Below are 22,309 nucleotides of genomic sequence, written 5' to 3'. Positions count from 1 at the left end.
TTTTCATACAGGGTCGTCATCTTAAAAGATTAAAAAAGTGCAATCAAACAGTGTTTTTCAAACAACACTAATGTCAGATAATACATAACACATAGGTATTCTGCTCACAGATGCCTGGTGAATTGATTGTCTGTTCCACCTGAGCCAAGGCAGGTTATAACGTGCGATGCTTGCTCAGTCCAGGTGTTTGCCACACACCCATCTGAGCTGAGGCTGCAGCAGGACGTCCGTGGCGTCCAGAGAGAACGCGGAGAACCAGCTGCACTGGCAGGCGTACGCACGGACCCCGCTCCTCTTCCGCAATTTGGCTCGGAGCCTGTCGTGGTCCGGCATGTTGTTCCTGCACACGGATGGCACAATTTAGAGCAGGGGATGTCAAAACTCATTTTAGCTCAGGGGCTGCATTGAGGAAAATCTGTGCACACGCGGGCCAGACTATTAAAATCATGGCATTAAAACAAAAAAAATAAAGACAACTTCAGATTGTTTTCTTTGTCTTAATTTGGCCAAAAATAGAACAAACACATTCTGAAAATATTACAATAAAAATATAGACAAAAATATCGGCAGCGGGAAAGTTTAGATCCATGAAGGAAAGAAGAAAGTGAATGAATGTTTATAACTGAATACATTTACATATGCATAAAAATTTGTTTTCTTTTAGATGATAAATGGGTTATACTTGTATAGCGCTTTTCTACCTTCAAGGTACTCAAAGCGCTTTGACACTATTTCCACATTCACCCATTCACACAATGATGGCGGGAGCTGCCATGCAAGGCCCTAACCGCGACCCATCAGGAGCAAGGGTGAAGTGTCTTGCCCAAGGACACAACGGACGTGACGAGGTTCGTAGAAGGTGGGGATCGAACCAGGAACCTTCAGGTTGCTGGCACGGCCACTCTCCCAACTGCGCCACCCTTTTGTATAATTTTTTTTATGAAGTAAGTAACGTTTATGACAACCTTTTTCCAAAACACAAAATAGAAAGTGCGATATAACAGGATAATGCATACATTTATCATTTGTTTTCAAAACACTTACAAAAAATTGGGACCCCAAAAATGTACTTTGGGACCCCATTTTTATGACTTGATGACATTTTGTATCTTTTTTTTTTTTATGAACTAAGTAACGTTTATGACAACCTTTTTCCAAAACACAATATAGAAAATTAGATATAAAAGGATAATGCATACATTTATAATTTGTTTTCAAAACACTTACAAAAAAGTGGGACCCCAAAAATGTACTTTGGGACCCCATTTTTATGACTTGATGACATTTTGTATCTTTTTTTTTTTTATGAACTAAGTAACGTTTATGACAACCTTTTTCCAAAACACAATATAGAAAATTAGATATAAAAGGATAATGCATACATTTATCATTTGTTTTCAAAACGCTTACAAAAAAGTGGGACCCCAAAAATGTATTTTGGGACCCCATTTTTATGACTTGATGACATTTTTTTTAATTTTTTTTTTATTAACTAAGTAACGTTTATGACAACCTTTTTCCAAAACACAATATAGAAAATTAGATATAAAAGGATAATGCATACATTTATCATTTGTTTTCAAAACGCTTACAAAAAAGTGGGACCCCAAAAATGTACTTTGGGACCCCATTTTTATGACTTGATGACATTTTGTATTTTTTTAAATTTTTTATGAACTAAGTAACGTTTATGACAACCTTTTTCCAAAACACAATATAGAAAATTAGATATAAAAGGATAATGCATACATCCATCATTTGTTTTCAAAACGCTTACAAAAAAGTGGGACCCCAAAAATGTACTTTGGGACCCCATTTTTATGACTTGATGACATTTTGTTTTTTTGTTTTTTTTATGAACTAAGTAATGTTTATGACAACCTTTTTCCAAAACACAATATAGAAAATTAGCTATAAAAGGATAATGCATACATTTATCATTTGTTTTCAAAACGCTTACAAAAAAGTGGGACCCCAAAAATGTACTTTGGGACCCCATTTTTATGACTTGATGACATTTTGTATTTTTTTTTTTTTTTATGAACTAAGTAACGTTTATGACAACCTTTTTCCAAAACACAATATAGAAAATTAGATATAAAAGGATAATGCATACATTTATCATTTGTTTTCAAAACGCTTACAAAAAAGTGGGACCCCAAAAATGTACTTTTGGACCCCATTTTTATGACTTGATGACATTTTTTTATTTTTTTTTATGAACTAAGTAACGTTTATGACAACCTTTTTCCAAAACACAATATAGAAAATTAGATATAAAAGGATAATGTATACATTTATCATTTGTTTTCAAAACGCTTACAAAAAAGTGGGACCTCAAAAATGTACTTTGGACCCCATTTTTATGACTTGATGACATTTTGTAATTTTTTTGTTTTTATGAACTAAGTAACGTTTATGACAACCTTTTTCCAAAACACAATATAGAAAATTAGATATAAAAGGATAATGCATACATTTATCATTTGTTTTCAAAACGCTTACAAAAAAGTGGGACCCCAAAAATTTACTTTGGGACCCCATTTTTATGACTTGATGACATTTTGTATTTTTATTTTTTTTTTATGAACTAAGTAACGTTTATGACAACCTTTTTCCAAAACACAATATAGAAAATTAGATACAAAAGGATAATGCATACATTTATCATTTGTTTTCAAAACGCTTACAAAAAAGTGGGACCCCAAAAATGTACTTTGGGACCCCATTTTTATGACTTGATGACATTTTGTATTTATTTTTTTTTTTTATGAACTAAGTAACGTTTATGACAACCTTTTTCCAAAACACAATATAGAAAATTAGATATAAAAGGATAATGCATACATTTATCATTTGTTTTCAAAACGCTTACAAAAAAGTGGGACCCCAAAAATGTACTTTGGGACCCCATTTTTATGACTTGATGACATTTTTTTTATTTATTTTTTTATTAACTAAGTAACGTTTATGACAACGTTTTTCCAAAACACAATATAGAAAATTAGATATAAAAGGATAATGCATACATTTATCATTTGTTTTCAAAACGCTTACAAAAAAGTGGGACCCCAAAAATGTACTTTGGGACCCCATTTTTATGACTTGATGACATTTTGTATTTTTTTTAATTTTTTATGAACTAAGTAACGTTTATGACAACCTTTTTCCAAAACACAATATAGAAAATTAGATATAAAAGGATAATGCATACATTTATCATTTGTTTTCAAAACGCTTACAAAAAAGTGGGACCCCAAAAATTTACTTTGGGACCCCATTTTTATGACTTGATGACATTTTGTATTTTTTTTATTTTTATGAACTAAGTAACGTTTATGACAACCTTTTTCCAAAACACAATATAGAAAATTAGATATAAAAGGATAATGCATACATTTATCATTTGTTTTCAAAACGCTTACAAAAAAGTGGGACCCCAAAAATTTACTTTGGGACCCCATTTTTATGACTTGATGACATTTTGTATTTTTTTTATTTTTTTTATGAACTACGTAACGTTTATGACAACCTTTTTCCAAAACACAATATAGAAAATTAGATACAAAAGGATAATGCATACATTTATCATTTGTTTTCAAAACGCTTACAAAAAAGTGGGACCCCAAAAATGTACTTTGGGACCCCATTTTTATGACTTGATGACATTTTGTAATTTTTTTGTTTTTATGAACTAAGTAACGTTTATGACAACCTTTTTCCAAAACACAATATAGAAAAATAGATATAAAAGGATAATGCATACATTTATCATTTGTTTTCAAAACGCTTACAAAAAAGTGGGACCCCAAAAATTTACTTTGGGACCCCATTTTTATGACTTGATGACATTTTGTATTTTTTTTTATTTTTATGAACTAAGTAACGTTTATGACAACCTTTTTCCAAAACACAATATAGAAAATTAGATATAAAAGGATAATGCATACATTTATCATTTGTTTTCAAAACGCTTACAAAAAAGTGGGACCCCAAAAATGTACTTTGGGACCCCATTTTTATAACTAGATGACATGATGAAAATTGCTAGCGCCAACACTGATGGTGCGTGCAAAACAGCAGCAAGCGGCTGTGGCCTGCGGGCCGGTTCTAATAGTCACATACACGCTAGGTGTGGTGAAATTACCCTATGCGTTTGACCCATCCCCATGTTCACCCCCTGGGAGGTTAGGGGAGCAGTGAGCAGCGGCGGTGGCCACGCTCTGGAATCATTTTGGTGATTTAACCCTCAATTCCAACCCTTCATGCTGAGTGCCAAGCAGGGAGATAATGGGTCCAATGTTTATAGTCTTTGGTATGACTCAGCCGGGATTTGAACCCACGACCGACTAACCACAAGGCCACTGAGCAGGCTTTGTAAGGCTTTATATACTAATCAAATATCATCCTGGGGTCCATAGATAATTAATTCAGTCAAGTCCCACGGGCCTTGACTTTGACACCCCCGATTTAGAGCTTGACCAAAAATGATTTGAGTGTGTTTTTGTCCGCACCGCAGGAAAAGGTAATCACAAGACGGGTCCCACTCCCAGTCGTCAAACGTCAGCACCCGGAAGTCGCAGGACGTACATCTCAGTTGGTCACATGACCTGCTGATACACACCGATTGGTCACTGTTGGTCACGAAATGTACCTTCACAGAGGTGGTTTTATTTTCCGGCACCTTTTGGATGTGGCTGTTCCCACTCCGTTAGGGATGGCGCTCCCTCCCAGGAAGACGGGACAGCACCTGGCGGCAGGAAAGACATGGAGGAATAATGGAGAGCAGTGTCTAATAATTCTGGATAATTTAGGCTATGTCTACACTAAGCCGGATAACCACTTATTTAGCCTAAGCCCCGTTTCAGCCACACTAAACTATCGTTTAAGGTACCCCTCCTCTGAGGTTTTGAGACATCTTTTGCTGCTGAAGCAATTCCGGTTTTTTAAATTTTTGTGTAAGGGTCCCCCCTTACGACATTTTAGCAAAAAAAAGTTTTCCAAAAATATGCATTGCTGCCATTTTCGGGTTTTATCTGGACTCCTGATGACGTTTCGAGACATCTCCTACAACTACAGGACCACTATTGTGCTGTTGAAGCAATTCCGTTTTTTTGAATTTTTGTGTAAGGGTCCCCCCTTACGACATTTTAGCGGAAAAAAGTTTTCCAAAAATATGCATTTTCTGCCATTTTCGGGTTTTATCGGGACTCCTGATGACGTTTCGAGACATCTCCTACAACTACAGCACCAGTATTGTGCTGCTGAAGCAAGTCCGTTTTTAAAAATGTTTGTGTAAGGGTCCCCCATTACGTCATTTTAGCGAAAAAAAAAAGTTTTCCAAAAATATGCATTTTCTGCCATTTTCGGGTTTTATCGGGACTCCTGATGACGTTTCGAGACATCTCCTACAACTACAGCACCAGTATTGTGCTGCTGAAGCAAGTCCGTTTTTTTAACTTTTGTGTAAGGGTCACCCCTTACGACATTTTAGCGGAATTTTTTTTCCAGAAATATGCATTTTTTGCCATTTTCGGGTTTTATCTGGACTCCTGATGACGTTTCGAGACATCTCCTACAACTACAGGACCAGTATTGTGCTGCTGAAGCAAGTCCGTTTTTTAAACTTTTGTGTAAGGGTCACCCCTTACGACATTTTAGCGGAATTTTTTTTCCAGAAATATGTATTTTTTGCCATTTTCGGGTTTTATCGGGACTCCTGATGACGTTTCGAGACATCTACTACAACTACAGCACCAGTATTATGCTGCTGAAGCAAGTCCGTTTTTTTAACTTTTGTGTAAGGGTCACCCCTTACGACATTTTAGCGGAATTTTTTTTCCAGAAATATGCATTTTTTGCCATTTTCGGGTTTTATCGGGACTCCTGATGACGTTTCGAGACATCTACTACAACTACAGCACCAGTATTGTGCTGCTGAAGCAAGTCCGTTTTTTTTATATTTTTGTGTAAGGGTCCCCCCTTACGAAATTTTAGCGAAAAAAAGTTTTCCAAAAATATGCATTTTCTGCCATTTTCGGGTTTTATCTGGACTCCTGATGACGTTTCGAGACATCTCCTACAACTACAGCACCAGTATTGTGCTGCTGAAGCAAGTCCGTTTTTAAAAAATTTTGTGTAAGGGTCCCCCCTTACGTCATTTTAGCGAAAAAAAAAGTTTTCCAAAAATATGCATTTTCTGCCATTTTCGGGTTTTATCGGGACTCCTGATGACGTTTCCAGACATCTCCTACAACTACAGGACCAGTATTGTCCTGCTGAAGCAAGTCCATTTTTTTTAAATTTTTGTGTAAGGGTCCCCCCTTACGAAATTTTAGCGAAAAAAAGTTTTCCAAAAATATGCATTTTCTGCCATTTTCGGGTTTTATCTGGACTCCTGATGACGTTTCGAGACATCTCCTACAACTACAGGACCAGTATTGTGCTGCTGAAGCGAGTCCGTTTTTAAAATTTTTTGTGTAAGGGTCCCCCCTTACGTCATTTTAGCGAAAAAAAAGTTTTCCAAAAATATGCATTTTCTGCCATTTTCGGGTTTTATCGGGACTCCTGATGACGTTTCGAGACATCTCCTACAACTACAGGACCAGTATTGTGCTGCTGAAGCAAGTCCGTTTTCTTTTTATTTTTGTGTAAGGGTCCCCCCTTACGACATTTTAGCGCAAAAAAGTTTCCAAAAATATGCATTTTTTGCCATTTTCGCGTTTCATTGGGACTCCTGATGAGGTTTCGAGACATCTCCTACAACTACAGCACCAGTATTGTGCTGCTGAAGCAAATCCGTTTTATTTTTATTTTTGTGTAAGGGTCCCCCCTTACAACATTTTAGCGGAAAAAAGTTTTCCAAAAATATACATTTTCTGCCATTTTCGGGTTTTATCGAGACTCCAGATGACGTTTCGAGACATCTCCTACAACTACAGGACCAGTATTGTGCTGCTGAAGCAATTCCGATTTTTATAATTTTTGTGTAAGGGTCCCCCCTTACGACATTTTAGCGAAAAAAAGTTTTCCAAAAATATGCATTTTCTGCCATTTTCGGGTTTTATCGGGACTCCTGATGACGTTTCGAGACATCTCCTACAACTACAGCACCAAGCAAGTCCGGTTTTTTTTTTGTGTGTGTCAGGGTCCCCCCTTACGACATTTTACACTGTAAAAACTGAAATCTAAGTTAGATTAAATATCTCAAATAAGGGTGATATTTGCTTATTTTCTGTCTAATAAGATAATTCTTCTCACTAAGCAGATTTTATGTTAGAGTGTTTTACTTGTTTTAAGGGTTTTGGTCCTAAATGATCTCAGTAAGATATTACAGCTTGTTGCTGAGATTTGATTACCTATATTGAGTAAAACATGCTTGAAACTAGAATATCAACTGTTGCAAAGCTGTGTCATCAACACTCACAAGTATAAAACTGCTTTTTTAAAGTAATAATTTCTTATTTCAAGCGTGAAAAAAAAAAAGATGACTGACACAATTTTGTCTCATAATTAAAACGGATGACAGCCAAATGGACTTTGCCGTTTTATTTTCAATGAAATGAATGAAATGTCCGATAATATCGGTCTGCCAATATTATCGGCCGATAAATGCTTTAAAATGTAATATCGGGAATTATCGGTATCGGGTTTTTTTATTATTGGTATCGGGTTTTTTTTTTTTTTTTTTATTAAATCAACATAAAAAACACAAGATACACTTACAATTAGTGCACCAACCCAAAAAACCTCCCTCCCCCATTTACACTCATTCACACAAAAGGGTTGTTTCTTTCTGTTATTAATATTCTGGTTCCTACATTATATATCAATATATATCAATACAGTCTGCAAGGGATACAGTCCATAAGCACACATGATTGTGTGTGTTGCTGGCCCACTAATAGTACTAACCTTTAACAGTTAATTTTACTAATTTTCATTATTTATTAGTTTCTATGTAACTGTTTTTATATTGTTTTACTTTCTTTTTTATTCAAGAAAATATTTTTAATTTATTTATCTTATTTTTTTTTTTTTAAAAAGGACCTTATCTTCACCATACCTGGTTGTCCAAATTAGGCATTATAATGTGTTAATTCCACGACTCTATATATCGGTATCGGTTGATATCGGTATCAGTAATTAAGGGTTTGGTCAATATCGGAATATCGGATATCGGCAAAAAGCCATTGTCGGACATCCCTAGTTTTTAGTATAAGTTTGCTGGTTTCAAGAAATGTAATGCCAAGCGCATATCATTATGTCAAGATAATGGCACTAGCATTTACTTAATTTAAGAATATTTTTCAACATATTGAGCAAAAAGGTCTCTTTTTTTTTTTTCTACCAAGAAAAGTGCACTTGTTATTAGTGAGAATATACTTATTTTAAGGTATTTTTGGTGTTCATTGAAGTTAGCTAATTTTACTTGTTTTGGAAAGTCTTGACAAGCCAAATTTTCTTGTTCTATTGGCAGATAATTTTGCCTAGTTCAAATAAAATAGCCCTCATTTTTGTAATTTTTTTTCTTGTGTTTGAACACTGACTTTTTGCAGTGTAGGTGGGATTCACCCTGGATAACCTTATCCGGCTTAGTGAAAAACGGGGCGGCCTTAGAGAGCTCACTTTCTCCCTCCGAATTGACAAGGTGGCATCTGCTCTGCTCGACGTGCTTTAGGAAGCTGCTCAATCTGGAATGAACAGATGAAAGATTACAAAAGTGTCAAAAGTAGCCATCAGCTATGTCATCAAATTGTTATATGTATAAACATTTTTTTTTTTAACAATTCACCCTTTTTAAAGGGGAATCTCCGTGGTCTTCCTCCTTTAATTCTTCCAGGAGAGCGTCAATGTCCTCAGTGATGTTGCCTGTCTGCTCGCCATGTGTGCTCTCCTTGTTTGTGCCATGTCTGCAGGCAAAAAGAAGACGTTTTTTTGACATGTACAAATATGTATGTGACACGAGGTTTTTGACATGAACAAATATGTTATTTATTACATGACAGACAAACATAGTGTCATTAATGTCAGGAGATATCATTAGCTAGCACAGTGTTTTTCAACCACTGTGCCGCGGCACACTGGTGTACCGTGGGAGATTATGTAATTTCACCTAATTGGGTTAAAAATATTTTTTGCAAACCAGCAATTATAATCCACAAATGTGCCGTTGTTGAGTGTCTGTGCTGTCTAGAGATCGGCAGAGTAACCGTGTAATACTCTTCCATATCAGTAGGTGTCAGCAGGTAGCTAATTGCTTTGTAGGCAAATCATATAGTTGATGTAGATGCCCATATCGGCTGTTCAGATTTACTTTACAAAAGAGAAGTGTAGGATACTTCTCTTGTTGCCTTATTTGTATTTGACTTTATTAAATGTATTTATATTAGAAACACAACATGTGTATATAACAAAAGGGTGCAAAGTCTGCAGGCAGTAGGAAACACATGGTTAAGTGTAGGGAGTAAAACTGATGGCAGTCTAAAGTTCAAAATTTTTGGAGCTCTTTGTTCAGTGGATCAGATGTTTGATGAAGCTCCGTGTCTATCTACCACCACTACTGTTTTCTGTTTATTTGTTACTGACTGTGGCAGGACACCTCTGCCTCTGTTTCACTTTATGTTGCTGGTAAATAATATGGTGGTAGTAGTAGGCTAAAGTTAAATTATTTAGTATGCACTAATTAAAGGGGCAGAGCTTTGAGACATTTTAGCTTTTATATTTTATAAGATATATTTTTTGTAAGAACCACAATTAATAAATATATTTCAGTGAATAACTTATTGTTCAAATCTGTATATAAATATGTACATAAAGTGTTGTAATTATATTGTAAAATGGATGGATGGATGGATGGATGGATGGACGTTTAAAACACAACTGTTATTATTAATTAGTAAGTATAATTTTTTGTAGCCTTTTTAGAGAAAATCAAATCATTGTAGTAAATTATGCAAACTCCTCGATGATGTCATGGTGACCACGCCCATAGCCACGCCCCCACCGCCACAGGTATCTTGGCAGTTTATGGGAAACACTGCAGTATATCTGTGGCAAATAAAGATCTACAAGCCCATACGGACACTACAAAGCACAAAACAGCTGTGCAGGGCGGGAGCTCGTCTGCTGTTTTTTGTTTAAATTTAATTAACTGGTTTTGAGGCATTATTTATGTTTAGATTATATACAAGAGGTTATTTTAAATATTTCTACCTCTGCACTTTTTTCAAAAACTGTGAATGTTACAGAATATAAGTGTGACTTATTTTGTTATACTGTCAAGAAGTGTTGGCGTTAACACACTTTTTGTGTCTTTTTAACGCATTGAAATCAGAAAGGACGCAGATTTTCTTTTTTTTTTACCATTTGTGGCCCACAGCTAATGTTTTAAAGGACCACGGCACATTCTAAAAATACTATTCAAATAAACAAAAACATAACAAAAGTGAAATAAAAAAGCTTAAATGTGAAATGGAATTTAGAAAAAGTTGCAATGTTGACTAATAAAACAAAGCTGTTTTTTTTCCTCTCAAACGGTCATTGCTCAAAACATAATATTGAATCAAAATCAATGTTATTATGAATTATTGACCTATCAAAGGTTCCGATGACTTCACATCAAATATTCCACTTTGAAAAATATTTTGGGTGGAAGATTTTGCATATTTTGTGTGTTTGCCATAAAAAACATAGTTTTGTTTGACAAAAAAGGGGGGAAAACAAACAAACAAACAAACAAAAAAACAACATGAAAAAACTAAAACATTTGGAAATGAGGGATAGATGTGAAGTTGATGTAGACTCCAGAGATTTAAGCGTTAAATATAAAATGTATGTATGCCCTGGCACACCATTATCATCATTTCATGACCCAAGCAAAACACTTTTTACACTTTTATACTGAAATAAATACACCTACAACTTATTCAATAAAACCATAGAAGAAACTATTAGCAGCGGTAAAGTTTAGATCCATGAAGGAAAGAAGAAAGTGAATGAATGTTTATAACTGAATACATTTACATATGTATACACATTTGTTTTCTTTTTTATTATCTTTTTTAATGAATTAAGTAACGTTTATGACAACCTTTTTCCAAAACACAATATAGAATGTGAGACATAACAGGATAATGCATACATTTATCATTTGTTTTCAAAACGCTTACAAATAAGTGGGACCCCAAAAATGTACTGTGGGACCCCATTTTTATGACTTGATGGGGTCCCTGGGACCCCATTTTGAAAATTCCTAGCGCCAACACTGCTGTCAACAGAGGAGAAAAAATGCTTTATTTAAATAAATATATTATTTATAAAGCAAGTTCGAGTATCATTGGCAAATTTTCACCTACTTTGAGACAAGAGCTATAGTCATGCATAGTTTGTTATGGCTTGAATTAATATCCAACAATTGCGAGAACGACTTTTTACTGTCAATATCGGCTGTTTCATTGTTCGTTTTCTGCTGGTGGTGTGCCTCCACATTTTTTCAATGAAAAAAATGTGCCTTGGCTCAGAAAAAGGTTGAAAAACACTGAATTACATGACAGACAAACGTAGTGTTGATGACGTCATGAGATATCAACACAGCTAGCCACGTTAGCTTAGTTTACCCAACTTGTCCTGCTCGCACTTTCTATCCTTTTCGGAGCTCACAGGTCTGTCGACTGTGACGGAAACGTTGCGGCAAAACTTTTTTTCCACTTCGTCCAACAAGTCGTCGAGGTCGTCGCCGTCCATGGCGGAGTATTCCGCCTGATAGATGTCTGTTAGCTTTGACTAGGCCGCCATTACAACAGTTGTCGTTGCTAAGGAACGCTTATTTCAAACGGAAATGCGAATCCGGGACCTTCAAAATAAATGTGGCTATTATAGACTCGGGACATTTTAGTAATGCTTTATCGATTTAAACTGACAAGACATAATAATAATAATAATAATAATGGATTGCATTTGTAAAAAGCACTTTACATTGAGCAAACAACCTCAAAGTGCTACAGTGTATTAAAAAATAAATAAACCAAAAGATAATAAAAATAAATAAAAATAAAAAGTAGAACAGCCAAATAGCCAGAACTAGCACGCACAAATCTAAAAAAAAAGGCTTTTTTTTTTTTTTTTTTTTTAAAAAGAAGGGTTTTTAATAGGGATGTCCGATAATGGCTTTTTGCCAATATCCGATATTCCGATATTGTCCAACTCTTAATTACCGATACCGATATCAACCGATACCGATATATACAGTCGTGGAATTAATTCATTATTATGCCTAATTTGGACAACCAGGTATGGTAAAGATAAAGTCCTTTGAAAAAAATGTATTAAATAAAATAATAAATAACTTAAACATTTTCTTGAATAAAAAAGAAAGTAAAACAATATAAAAACAGTTACATAGAAAATGAGTAAAATGAACTGTTAAAGGTTAGTACTATTAGTGGACCAGCAGCACGCACAATCATGTGTGCTTACGGACTGTATCCCTTGCAGACTGTATTGATATATATTGATATATAATGTAGGAACCAGAATATTAATAACAGAAAGAAACAACCCTTTTGTGTGAATGAGTGTAAATGGGGGAGGGAGGTTTTTTGGGTTGGTGCACTAATTGTAAGTGTATCTTGTGTTTTTTATGTTGATTTAATAAATAAATAAAAATAAATAATTTAAAAAACGATACCGATAATTAAAAAAACGATACCGATAATTTCCGATATTACATTTTAAAGCATTTATCGGCCGATAATATCGGCAGGCCGATATTATCGGACATCTCTAATTTAAACTGACAAGACATAACAATAATAATAATAATAATAATAATAATGTAACCGAGGGTTTATAAATGTCGCCTATACTGTATAAAACTACAAAATAACAAACACGGAGGCTACAGTTTTACACGAGGACCACTTTATTTTCTTTCTTTCCAAAACCTTCGCTCCACTACAACGTGTTATCACTTCCGCTCTTAGCGCCTTCAAAATAAGAGCTCAAGACATATACTGTATAACAGTGGTTCTCAAATGGGGATACGCGTACCCCTGGGGGTACTTGAAGGTATGCCAAGGGGTACGTGAGATTTTTTTTAAATATTCTAAAAATAGCAACAATTCAAAAATCCTTTATAAATATATTTATTGAATAATACTTCAAGAAAATATAAATGTAAGTTCATAAATTGAACATCAAATCAAGTAGGCTATTCCATTCATTACCATAAACCCAGAGTTTCCCCCATGCCATGATGGTTTGACCCTCACTAAAATGTCTGTCAAAAAGAACTGTGAAAAGAAATGCAACAATGCAATATTCAGTGTTGACAGCTAGATTTTTTGTGGACATGTTCCATAAATATTTAATATTTATATGTTAAAGTTTTTTTTTTTGTGAAGAAACATTTAGAATGAAGTTCATGAATCCAGATGGATCTCTATTACAATCCCCAAAGAGGGCACTTTAAGTTGATGATTACTTCTATGTGTAGAAATCTTTATTTATAATTGAACCACTTGTTTATTTTTCAACAAGTTTTTAGTTATTTTTATATCTTTTTTTCCAAATCGTTCAAGAAAGACCACTACAAATGAGCAATATTTTGCACTGTTATACAATTTAATGAATCAGAAACTGATAACATAGTGCTGTATTTTACTTCTTTATCTCTTTTTTTCAACCAAAAATGCTTTGCTCTGATTAGGGGGTACTTGAATTTAAAAAATGTTCACAGGGGGGTACATCACTGAAAAAAGGTTGAGAACCACTGCTGTATAACTGTGTATAGCAGGAACTTAACATCACAAAGAGGAAAGCCGATAAAAATAGGTTACAATAATAATAATAATAGATTGTATTTGTAAAAATCACTTTACATTGAGCGCGCAATCTCAAAGTGCTACAGTGTATTAAAAAATAAATTAATAAAAAGATAATAAAAATTAAAAAAAATAAAAACTACAACAGCTTAATAGCCAGAACTAGCACGCATGAATAAATTTTAAAAAATGCTTTTTTTCTAAAAAGAAGGGTTTTTAAGCCTTTTTTAAAAGCATCCACAGTCTGAGGTGCCCTCAGGTGGTCAGGGAGAGCGTTCCACAGACTGGGAGCGGCAAGGAGAAAGCCCGGTCTCCCGTTGTTTGTAGTTTTGTCCTCGGAGGTTAGTCTGACGGAGGTTGTAATCATTCCTTCATCTCGGCCTGTGCATTTTCATTGGAAACGGGCAGAACTTTTTATTATTAGAACTTCTATTATTATAAGATAAGAGGCAGGTGTATTACTTTAAACGCCTGATTAACTTGACTTATTGCTATAAAAAAATGAACATATGTTTAAAGTAGAAATGGGACAATGTTGAAGGAGAGACAAAAAGTGGTCGCTGTCGGGAGGATTCGAACATGCGCGGGGAGACCCCAATGGATTTCTAGTCCATCGCCTTAACCACTCGGCCACGACAACTACTATCTAGTTTGCCATTACAACATTTTTTTGAAATTTTAAGTAGGGTTTATAAGCCTTTTTAAAAGCATCCACAGTCTGTGGTGCCCTCAGGTGGTCAGGGAGAGCATTCCACAGACTGGGAGCGGCGGAGCAGAAAGCCCGGTCTCTCATTGTTCGTAGCTTTGTCCTCGGAGGTTGGAGGAGGTTAGCCTGACGGAGGTTAGCCACGACGGGAATGTAATCATTCCTTCATCTCGACCTACTTTACTGCATTAGTCGTGACCTTTTCACTTTGGAAACTGGCAGAACCTTTTATTTTGAAACAATGAAAAGGAACTTTAATCTTCAGATAAGAGGTAAGTGTATTACTTTAAACGCCTGATTAAATCGACTTATTGGTATAAAAAATTAACATATGAGTAAAGTAGAAATGGGTCGATGCTATTTCAAAAGGAAATGCCAATCCGTGACCTTCAAAATAAATGTGGATATTATTGACTAGGACATTTTAGTAATGCTTTATCGATTTTAACTGACAAGACATGAAAGGAATGTAATAATTCCTTCATCTCGACCTACTTTACTGCATTAGTTGTAACCTTTTCAGCACAAAGTGCATTTTCATTGGAAACGGGCAGAACGTTTTATTTAAAAAAAATGAAATGTACTTCTACTATTATAAGATAAGAGGCAGGTGTATTATTTTAAACGCCTGATTAACTTGAGTTATTGCTATAAAAAAAAATTAACATATGTTTAAAGCAGGAATGGGACAATGTAGAAGGAGAGACAAAAAGTGGTCGTTGTCGGCAGGATTCGAACCTGCGCGGGGAGACCCCAATGGATTTCTAGTCCATCGCCTTAACCACTCGGCCACAACAACTACTATCTTGGTTGCCATTACAACATTTTTTTTTGAAAGAAGGGTTTTTAAGCCTTTTTAAAAGCATCCACAGTCTGTGGTACCCTCAGGTGGTCAGGGAGAGTGGTCCACAGACTGGGAGCGGCGGAGCAGAAAGCCCGGTCTCCCATCGTTTGTAACTTTGTCCTCGGAGGTTGGAGGAGGTTAGCCTGACGGATGTTAGCCACGACGGGAATGTAATCATTCCTTCATCTCGACTTACTTTACTGCATTTGTCGTGACCTTTTCACTTTGGAAACGGGCAGAACCTTTTATTTTGAAACAATGAAAAGGAACTTCAATCTTCAGATAAGAGGTAAGTGTATTACTTTAAACGCCTGATTAAGTTGACTTATTGCTATAAAAAATTAACATATGAGTAAAGTAGAAATGGGACGATGCTATTTCAAACGGAAATGCCAATCCGTGACCTTCAAAATAAATGTGGATATTATTGACTAGGACATTTTAGTAATGCTTTATCGATTTTAACTGATAAGACATGAAGGGAATGTAATCATTCCTTCATCTCGGCCTCCTTTACTGCGTTAGTCGTAACCTTTTCAGCACAAAGTGCATTTTCATTGGAAACGGGCAGAACATTTTATTTTGAAAAAATGAAAGGAACTTCTACTATTACATGATAAGAGGCAGGTGTATTATTTTAAACGTCTGATTAACTTGACTTATTGCTATAAAAAAAAAATGAACATATGTTTAAAGTAGAAATGGGACAATGTAGAAGGAGAGACAAAAAGTGGTCGTTGTCGGCAGGATTCGAACCTGCGCGGGGAGACCCCAATGGATTTCTAGTCCATCGCCTTAACCACTCGGCCACGACAACTACTGTCTAGTCTGCCATTACAACAATTTTTTTTTAAAGAAGGGTTTTTAAGCCTTTTTGAAAGCATCCACAGTCTGTGGTGCCCTCAGGTGGTCAGGGAGAGCGTTCCACAGACTGGGAGGGGCGGAGCAGAAAGCCCGGTCTCTCATCGTTTGTAACTTTGTCCTCGGATGTTGGAGGAGGTTAGCCTGATGGAGGTTAGCCTGACAGGAATGTAATCATTCCTTCATCTCGACCTACTTTACTGCGTTAGTCGTGACCTTTTCACTTTGGAAACGGGCAGAACTTTTCATTTTGAAAAACTGAAAGGAACTTCAATTTTCAGATAAGAGGTAAGTGTATTACTTTAAACGCCTGATTAAATGTACTTATTGCTATAAAAAAAATTAACATTTGAGTAAAGTAGAAATGGGACGATGCTATTTCAAACGGAAATGCAGATTTGTGACCTTCAAAATAAATGTGGATATTATTGACTAGGACATTTTAGTAATGCTTAATCGATTTTAACTGACAAGACATGAAGGGAATGTAATCATTCCTTCATCTCGACCTACTTTACTGCGTTAGTCGTGACCTTTTCACTTTGGAAACGGGCAGAACTTTTTATTTTGAAAAAATTAAAGGAACTTCAATTGTCAGATAAAAGACAAGTGTATTAATATAAAACGCCTAGTTAAGTTTACTTATTGCTATAAAAAAAAATGAACATATGAGTAAAGTACAAATGGGACGATGCTATTTCAAACGGAAATGCCAATCCGTGACCTTCAAAATAAATGTGGATATTACTGACAAGACATGAAGGGAATGTAATAATTCCTTCATCTCGACCTCCTTTACTGCGTTTGTCGTAACCTTTTCAGCACAAAGTGCATTTTCATTGGAAACGGGCAGAACTTTTTATTTTGAAAAAATGAAAGGAACTTTTATTATAAGATAAGAGGCAGGTGTATTATTTTAAACGCCTGATTAACTTGACTTATTGCTATAAAAAAAAGAACATATGTTTAAAGCAGAAATGGGACAATGCTGAAGGAGAGACAAAAAGTAGACGTTGTCAGCAGGATTCGAACCTGCGCAGGGAGACCCCAATGGATTTCTAGTCCAACGCCTTAACCACTCGGCCACAACAACTACTCTCTAATTTGCCATTACAAAATTATTTTTTTTAAAGAAGGGTTTTTACGCCTTTTTAAAAGCATCCACAGTCTGTGGTGCCCTCAGGTGGTCAGGGAGAGTGTTCCACAGACTGGGAGCGGCGGCGCAGAAAGCCCGGTCTCCCATTGTTCGTAGCTTTGTCCTCTGAGGTCAGAGGAGGTTAGCCTGACGGAGGTTAGCCACGACGGGAAGGTAATCATTCCTTCATCTCCACCTACTTTACTGCGTTAGTCGTGACCTTTTCACTTTGTAAACAGGCAGAACGTTTTATTTTGAAAAAATGAAAGGAACTTCTACTATTATAAGATAAGAGGCAGGTGTATTATTTTAAACGCCTGATTAACTTGACTTATTGCTATAAAAAAATGAACATATGTTTAAAGTAGAAATGGGACAATGTAGAAGGAGACAAAAAGCGGTCGTTGTCGGCAGGATTCGAACCTGCGCGGGGAGACCCCAATGGATTTCTAGTCCATCGCCTTAACCACTCGGCCACGACAACTACTATCTAGTTTGCCATTACAACATTTTTTTTTTTAAAGAAGGGTTTTTAAGCCTTTTTAAAAGCATCCACAGTCTGTGGTGCCCTCAGGTGGTCAGGGAGAGCGTTCCACAGACTGGGAGCGGCGGAGCAGAAAGCCCGGTCTCCCATTGTTCGTAGCTTTGTCCTCAGAGGTTGGAGGAGGTTAGCCTGACGGAGGTTAGCCACGACGGGAATGTAATCATTCCTTCATCTCGACCTACTTTACTGCGTTAGTCGTGACATTTTCACTTTGGAAACGGGCAGAACCTTTTATTTTGAAACAATGAAAAGGAACTTCAATCTTCAGATAAGAGGTAAGTGTATTACTTTAAACGCCTGATTAAGTTGACTTATTGCTATAAAAAATGAACATATGAGTAAAGTAGAAATGGGACGATGCTATTTCAAACGGAAATGCCAATCCGTGACCTTCAAAATAAATGTGGATATTATTGACTAGGACATTTTAGTAATGCTTTATCCATTTTAACTGACAAGACATGAAGGGGATGTAATCATTCCTTCATCTCGGCCTACTTTACTGCGTTAGTCGTAACCTTTTCACTTTGGAAACGGGCAGAACTTTTTATTTTGAAAAAATTAAAGGTACTTCAATTGTCAGATAAGAGACACGTGTATTACTATAAAACGCCTAAATAAGTTTACTTATTGCTATGAATAAAAAAATGAACATATGAGTAAAGTACAAATGAGACGATGCTATTTCAAACGGAAATGCAAATCTGTGACCTTCAAAATAAATGTGGATATTACCGACAAGACATGAAGGGAATGTAATCATTCCTTCATCTCGACCTACTTTACTGCGTTTGTCGTAACCTTTTCAGCACAAAGTGCACTTTCATTGGAAACGGGCAGAAATTTTTATTTTGAAAAAAAGAAAGGAACTTCTACTATCATAAGATAAGAGGCAGGTGTATTATTTTAAATGCCTGATCAACTTGACTTATTGCTATAAAAAAAATGAACATATGTTTAAAGCAGAAATGGGACAATGTAGAAGGAGAGACAAAAAGTGGTCGTTGTCGGCAGGATTCGAACCTGCGCGGGGAGACCCCAATGGATTTCTAGTCCATCGCCTTAACCACTCGGCCACGACAACTACTCTCTAATTTGCCATTACAACATTTTTTTTTTTAAAGAAGGGTTTTTACGCCTTTTTAAAAGCATCCACAGTCTGTGGTGCCCTCAGGTGGTCAGGGAGAGCGTTCCACAGACTGGGAGGTGCGGAGCAGAAAGCCCGGTCTCTCATTGTTCGTAGCTTTGTCCTCGGAGGTTGGAGGAGGTTAGCCTGACGGAGGTTAGCCACGACGGGAATGTAATCATTCCTTCATCTCGACTTACTTTACTGCGTTAGTCGTGACCTTTTCACTTTGGAAACGGGCAGAACCTTTTATTTTGAAACAATGAAAAGGAACTTCAATCTTCAGATAAGAGGTAAGTGTATTACTTTAAACGCCTGATTAAATCGACTTATTGGTATAAAAAATTAACATATGAGTAAAGTAGAAATGGGTCGATGCTATTTCAAAAGGAAATGCCAATCCGTGACCTTCAAAATAAATGTGGATATTATTGACTAGGACATTTTAGTAATGCTTTATCGATTTTAACTGACAAGACATGAAAGGAATGTAATAATTCCTTCATCTCGACCTACTTTACTGCATTAGTCGTAACCTTTTCAGCACAAAGTGCATTTTCATTGGAAACGGGCAAAACGTTTTATTTTTAAAAAATGAAATGAACTTCTACTATTATAAGATAAGAGGCAGGTGTATTATTTTAAACGCCTGATTAACTTGAGTTATTGCTATAAAAAAAAATGAACATATGTTTAAAGCAGAAATGGGACAATGTAGAAGGAGAGACAAAAAGTGGTCGTTGTCGGCAGGAGTCGAACCTGCGCGGGGAGACCCCAATGGATTTCTAGTCCATCGCCTTAACCACTCGGCCACGACAACTACTGTCTCCTTTGCCATTACAACATTTTTTTTAAAGAAGGGTTTTTAAGCCTTTTTAAAAGCATCCACAGTCTGTGGTGCCCTCAGGTGGTCAGGGAGAGCGTTCCACAAACTGGGAGCGGCGTAGCAGAAAGCCCGGTCTCCCATTGTTCGTAGCTTTGTCCTCGGTTAGCCACGATGGGAATGTAATCATTCCTTCATCTCAACCTACTTTACTGCCTTCGTCGTGACCTTTTCACTTTGGAAACTGGCAGAACCTTTTATTTTGAAACAATGAAAAGGAACCTTCAATTGTCAGATAAGAGGTAAGTTTATTACTTTAAACGCCTGATTAAGTTGACTTATTGGTATAAAAAATGAACATATGAGTAAAGTAGAAATGGGTCGATGCTATTTCAAACGGAAATGCAGATCCGTGACCTTCAAAATAAATGTGGATATTATTGACTAGGACATTTTAGTAATGCTTTATCGATTTAAACGACAAGACATGAAGGGAATGTAATCATTCCTTCATCTCGACCTACTTTACTGCGTTTGTCGTAACCTTTTCAGCACAAAGTGCATTTTCATTGGAAACGGGCAGAACGTTTTATTTTGAAAAAATGAAAGGAACTTCTACTATTATAAGATAAGAGGCAGGTGTATTATTTTAAACGCCTGATTAACTTGACTTATTGCTATAAAAAATGAACATATGTTTTAAAGTAGAAATGGGACAATGTAGAAGGAGAGACAAAAAGTGGTCGTTGTCGGCAGGGTTCGAACCTGCGCGGGGAGACCCCAATGGATTTCTAGTCCATCGCCTTAACCACTCGGCCACGACAACTACTACCTAGTTTGCCATTACAACATTTTTTTTTTTTAAAGAAGTGTTTTTAAGCCTTTTTAAAAGCATCCACAGTCTATGGTGCCCTCAGGTGGTCAGGGAGAGCGTTCCACAGACTGGGAGCGGCGGAGCAGAAAGCCCGGTCTCCCATTGTTCGTAGCTTTGTCCTCGGAGGTTGGAGGAGGTTAGCCTGACGGAGGTTAGCCACAACGGGAATGTAATCATTCCTTCATTTCGACCTACTTTACTGCATTAGTCTAGTAGTAACCTTTTCAGCACAAAGTGCATTTTCATTAGAAACGGGCAGAACTTTTTATTTTGAAAAAATGAAGTGAACTTCTACTATTATAAGATAAAAGGCAGGTGTATCATTTTAAACGCCTGATTAATTTGACTTATTACTATAAAAAAAAATGAACATATGTTTAAAGCAAAAATGGGACAATGTAGAAGGAGAGACAAAAAGTAGACGTTGTCGGCAGGATTCGAACCTGCGCGGGGAGACCCCAATGGATTTCTAGTCCATCGCCTTAACCACTCGGCCACGACAACTACTACCTACCTTGCCATTACAACATTTTTTCTTTAAAGAAGGGTTTTTTTAAGCCTTTTTAAAGGCATCCACAGTCTGTGGTGCCCTCAGGTGGTCAGGGAGAGTGGTCCACAGGCTGGGAGCGGCGGAGTTTTGTCCTCGGAGGTTGGAGGAGGTTAGCCTGACGGAGGTTAGCCACGACGGGAATGTAATCATTCCTTCATCTCGACCTACTTTACTGCGTTTGTCGTGACCTTTTCACTTTGGAAACGGGCAGAACTTTTTATTTTGAAAAACTGAAAGGAACTTCAATTGTCAGATAAGAGGTAAGTGTATTACTTTAAACGCCTGATTAAGTTGACTTATTGCTATAAAAAATGAACATATGAGTAAAGTAGAAATGGGACGATGCTATTTCAAACGGAAATGCCAATCCGTGACCTTCAAAATAAATGTGGATATTATTGACTAGGAAATTTTAGTAATGCTTTATCGATTTTAACTGATAAGACATGAAGGGAATGAAATAATTCCTTCATCTCGACCTACTTTACTGCGTTAGTCGTAACCTTTTCAGTACAAAGTGCATTTTCATTGGAAACGAGTCGAACTTTTTATTTTGAAAAAAATGAAAGGAACTTCTATTATAAGATAAAAGGCAGGTGTATTATTTTAAACGCCTGATTAACTTGACTTATTGCTATAAAAAAAATGAACATATGTTTAAAGTAGAAATGGGACAATGTAGAAGGAGAGACAAAAAGTAGACGTTGTCGGCAGGATTCGAACCTGCGCGGGGAGACCCCAATGGATTTCTAGTCCATCGCCTTAAACACTCGGCCACGACAACTACTATCTAGTTTGCCATTACAACATTTTTTTTTTTTAAAGAAGGGTTTTTAAGCCTTTTTAAAAGCATCCACAGTCTGTGGTGCCCTCAGGTGGTCAGGGAGAGCGGTCCACAGACTGGGAGCGGCGGAGCAGAAAGCCCGGTCTCCCATTGTTCGTAGCTTTGTCCTCGGAGGTCGGAGGAGGTTAGCCTGATGGAGGTTAGCCTGACGGTAATGTAATCATTCCTTCATCTCCACC

At 36.4% G+C, this 22,309-nt stretch overlaps 1 protein-coding gene and 9 non-coding genes across 12 annotated transcripts; all 10 read right to left on the bottom strand.

The window, feature by feature from the left end:
* Positions 1 to 174: 174 nt before the first annotated feature.
* cfap418 (cilia and flagella associated protein 418) lies at positions 175 to 11,828 on the bottom strand. Of its 3 annotated transcripts, none has more exons than XM_062062632.1 (6): positions 11,624 to 11,828; positions 8,795 to 8,912; positions 8,629 to 8,693; positions 4,685 to 4,750; positions 4,515 to 4,613; positions 175 to 340 (listed from the first exon to the last, which is right to left on the bottom strand). In XM_062062632.1, exons 1-6 carry the CDS (start codon positions 11,743 to 11,745, stop codon positions 175 to 177), a joined length of 636 nt encoding a protein of 211 aa, XP_061918616.1. In that variant the 5' UTR covers positions 11,746 to 11,828. The 3 variants fall into 3 exon arrangements, with proteins under 3 accessions (XP_061918616.1, XP_061918617.1, XP_061918618.1); XM_062062633.1 differs by having other exon boundaries at positions 4,515 to 4,610; XM_062062634.1 differs by having other exon boundaries at positions 11,639 to 11,828.
* Positions 11,829 to 15,246: 3,418 nt separating this feature from the next.
* trnas-aga (transfer RNA serine (anticodon AGA)) lies at positions 15,247 to 15,328 on the bottom strand. Its single transcript has one exon. It is a non-coding gene; the product is annotated as a tRNA-Ser (tRNA).
* A 780-nt stretch (positions 15,329 to 16,108) lies between these two features.
* trnas-aga (transfer RNA serine (anticodon AGA)) lies at positions 16,109 to 16,190 on the bottom strand. Its single transcript has one exon. It is a non-coding gene; the product is annotated as a tRNA-Ser (tRNA).
* Positions 16,191 to 17,245: 1,055 nt separating this feature from the next.
* trnas-aga (transfer RNA serine (anticodon AGA)) lies at positions 17,246 to 17,327 on the bottom strand. Its single transcript has one exon. It is a non-coding gene; the product is annotated as a tRNA-Ser (tRNA).
* Positions 17,328 to 17,771: 444 nt separating this feature from the next.
* trnas-aga (transfer RNA serine (anticodon AGA)) lies at positions 17,772 to 17,853 on the bottom strand. Its single transcript has one exon. It is a non-coding gene; the product is annotated as a tRNA-Ser (tRNA).
* A 1,062-nt stretch (positions 17,854 to 18,915) lies between these two features.
* trnas-aga (transfer RNA serine (anticodon AGA)) lies at positions 18,916 to 18,997 on the bottom strand. The gene has a single exon. It is a non-coding gene; the product is annotated as a tRNA-Ser (tRNA).
* A 780-nt stretch (positions 18,998 to 19,777) lies between these two features.
* On the bottom strand, positions 19,778 to 19,859 carry trnas-aga (transfer RNA serine (anticodon AGA)). Its single transcript has one exon. It is a non-coding gene; the product is annotated as a tRNA-Ser (tRNA).
* Positions 19,860 to 20,606: 747 nt separating this feature from the next.
* trnas-aga (transfer RNA serine (anticodon AGA)) lies at positions 20,607 to 20,688 on the bottom strand. The gene has a single exon. It is a non-coding gene; the product is annotated as a tRNA-Ser (tRNA).
* A 470-nt stretch (positions 20,689 to 21,158) lies between these two features.
* Positions 21,159 to 21,240, bottom strand: trnas-aga (transfer RNA serine (anticodon AGA)). Its single transcript has one exon. It is a non-coding gene; the product is annotated as a tRNA-Ser (tRNA).
* A 748-nt stretch (positions 21,241 to 21,988) lies between these two features.
* On the bottom strand, positions 21,989 to 22,070 carry trnas-aga (transfer RNA serine (anticodon AGA)). The gene has a single exon. It is a non-coding gene; the product is annotated as a tRNA-Ser (tRNA).
* Between the last annotated feature and the right edge of the window lie 239 nt (positions 22,071 to 22,309).

This window comes from Entelurus aequoreus, linkage group LG11, assembly GCF_033978785.1.
Source record: "Entelurus aequoreus isolate RoL-2023_Sb linkage group LG11, RoL_Eaeq_v1.1, whole genome shotgun sequence".
Classification (NCBI taxonomy): Eukaryota; Metazoa; Chordata; class Actinopteri; order Syngnathiformes; family Syngnathidae; genus Entelurus; species Entelurus aequoreus.
The sequence above is the reverse complement of the archived record's forward strand: the minus strand, read 5'-3'. Positions and strand labels throughout refer to the sequence as shown.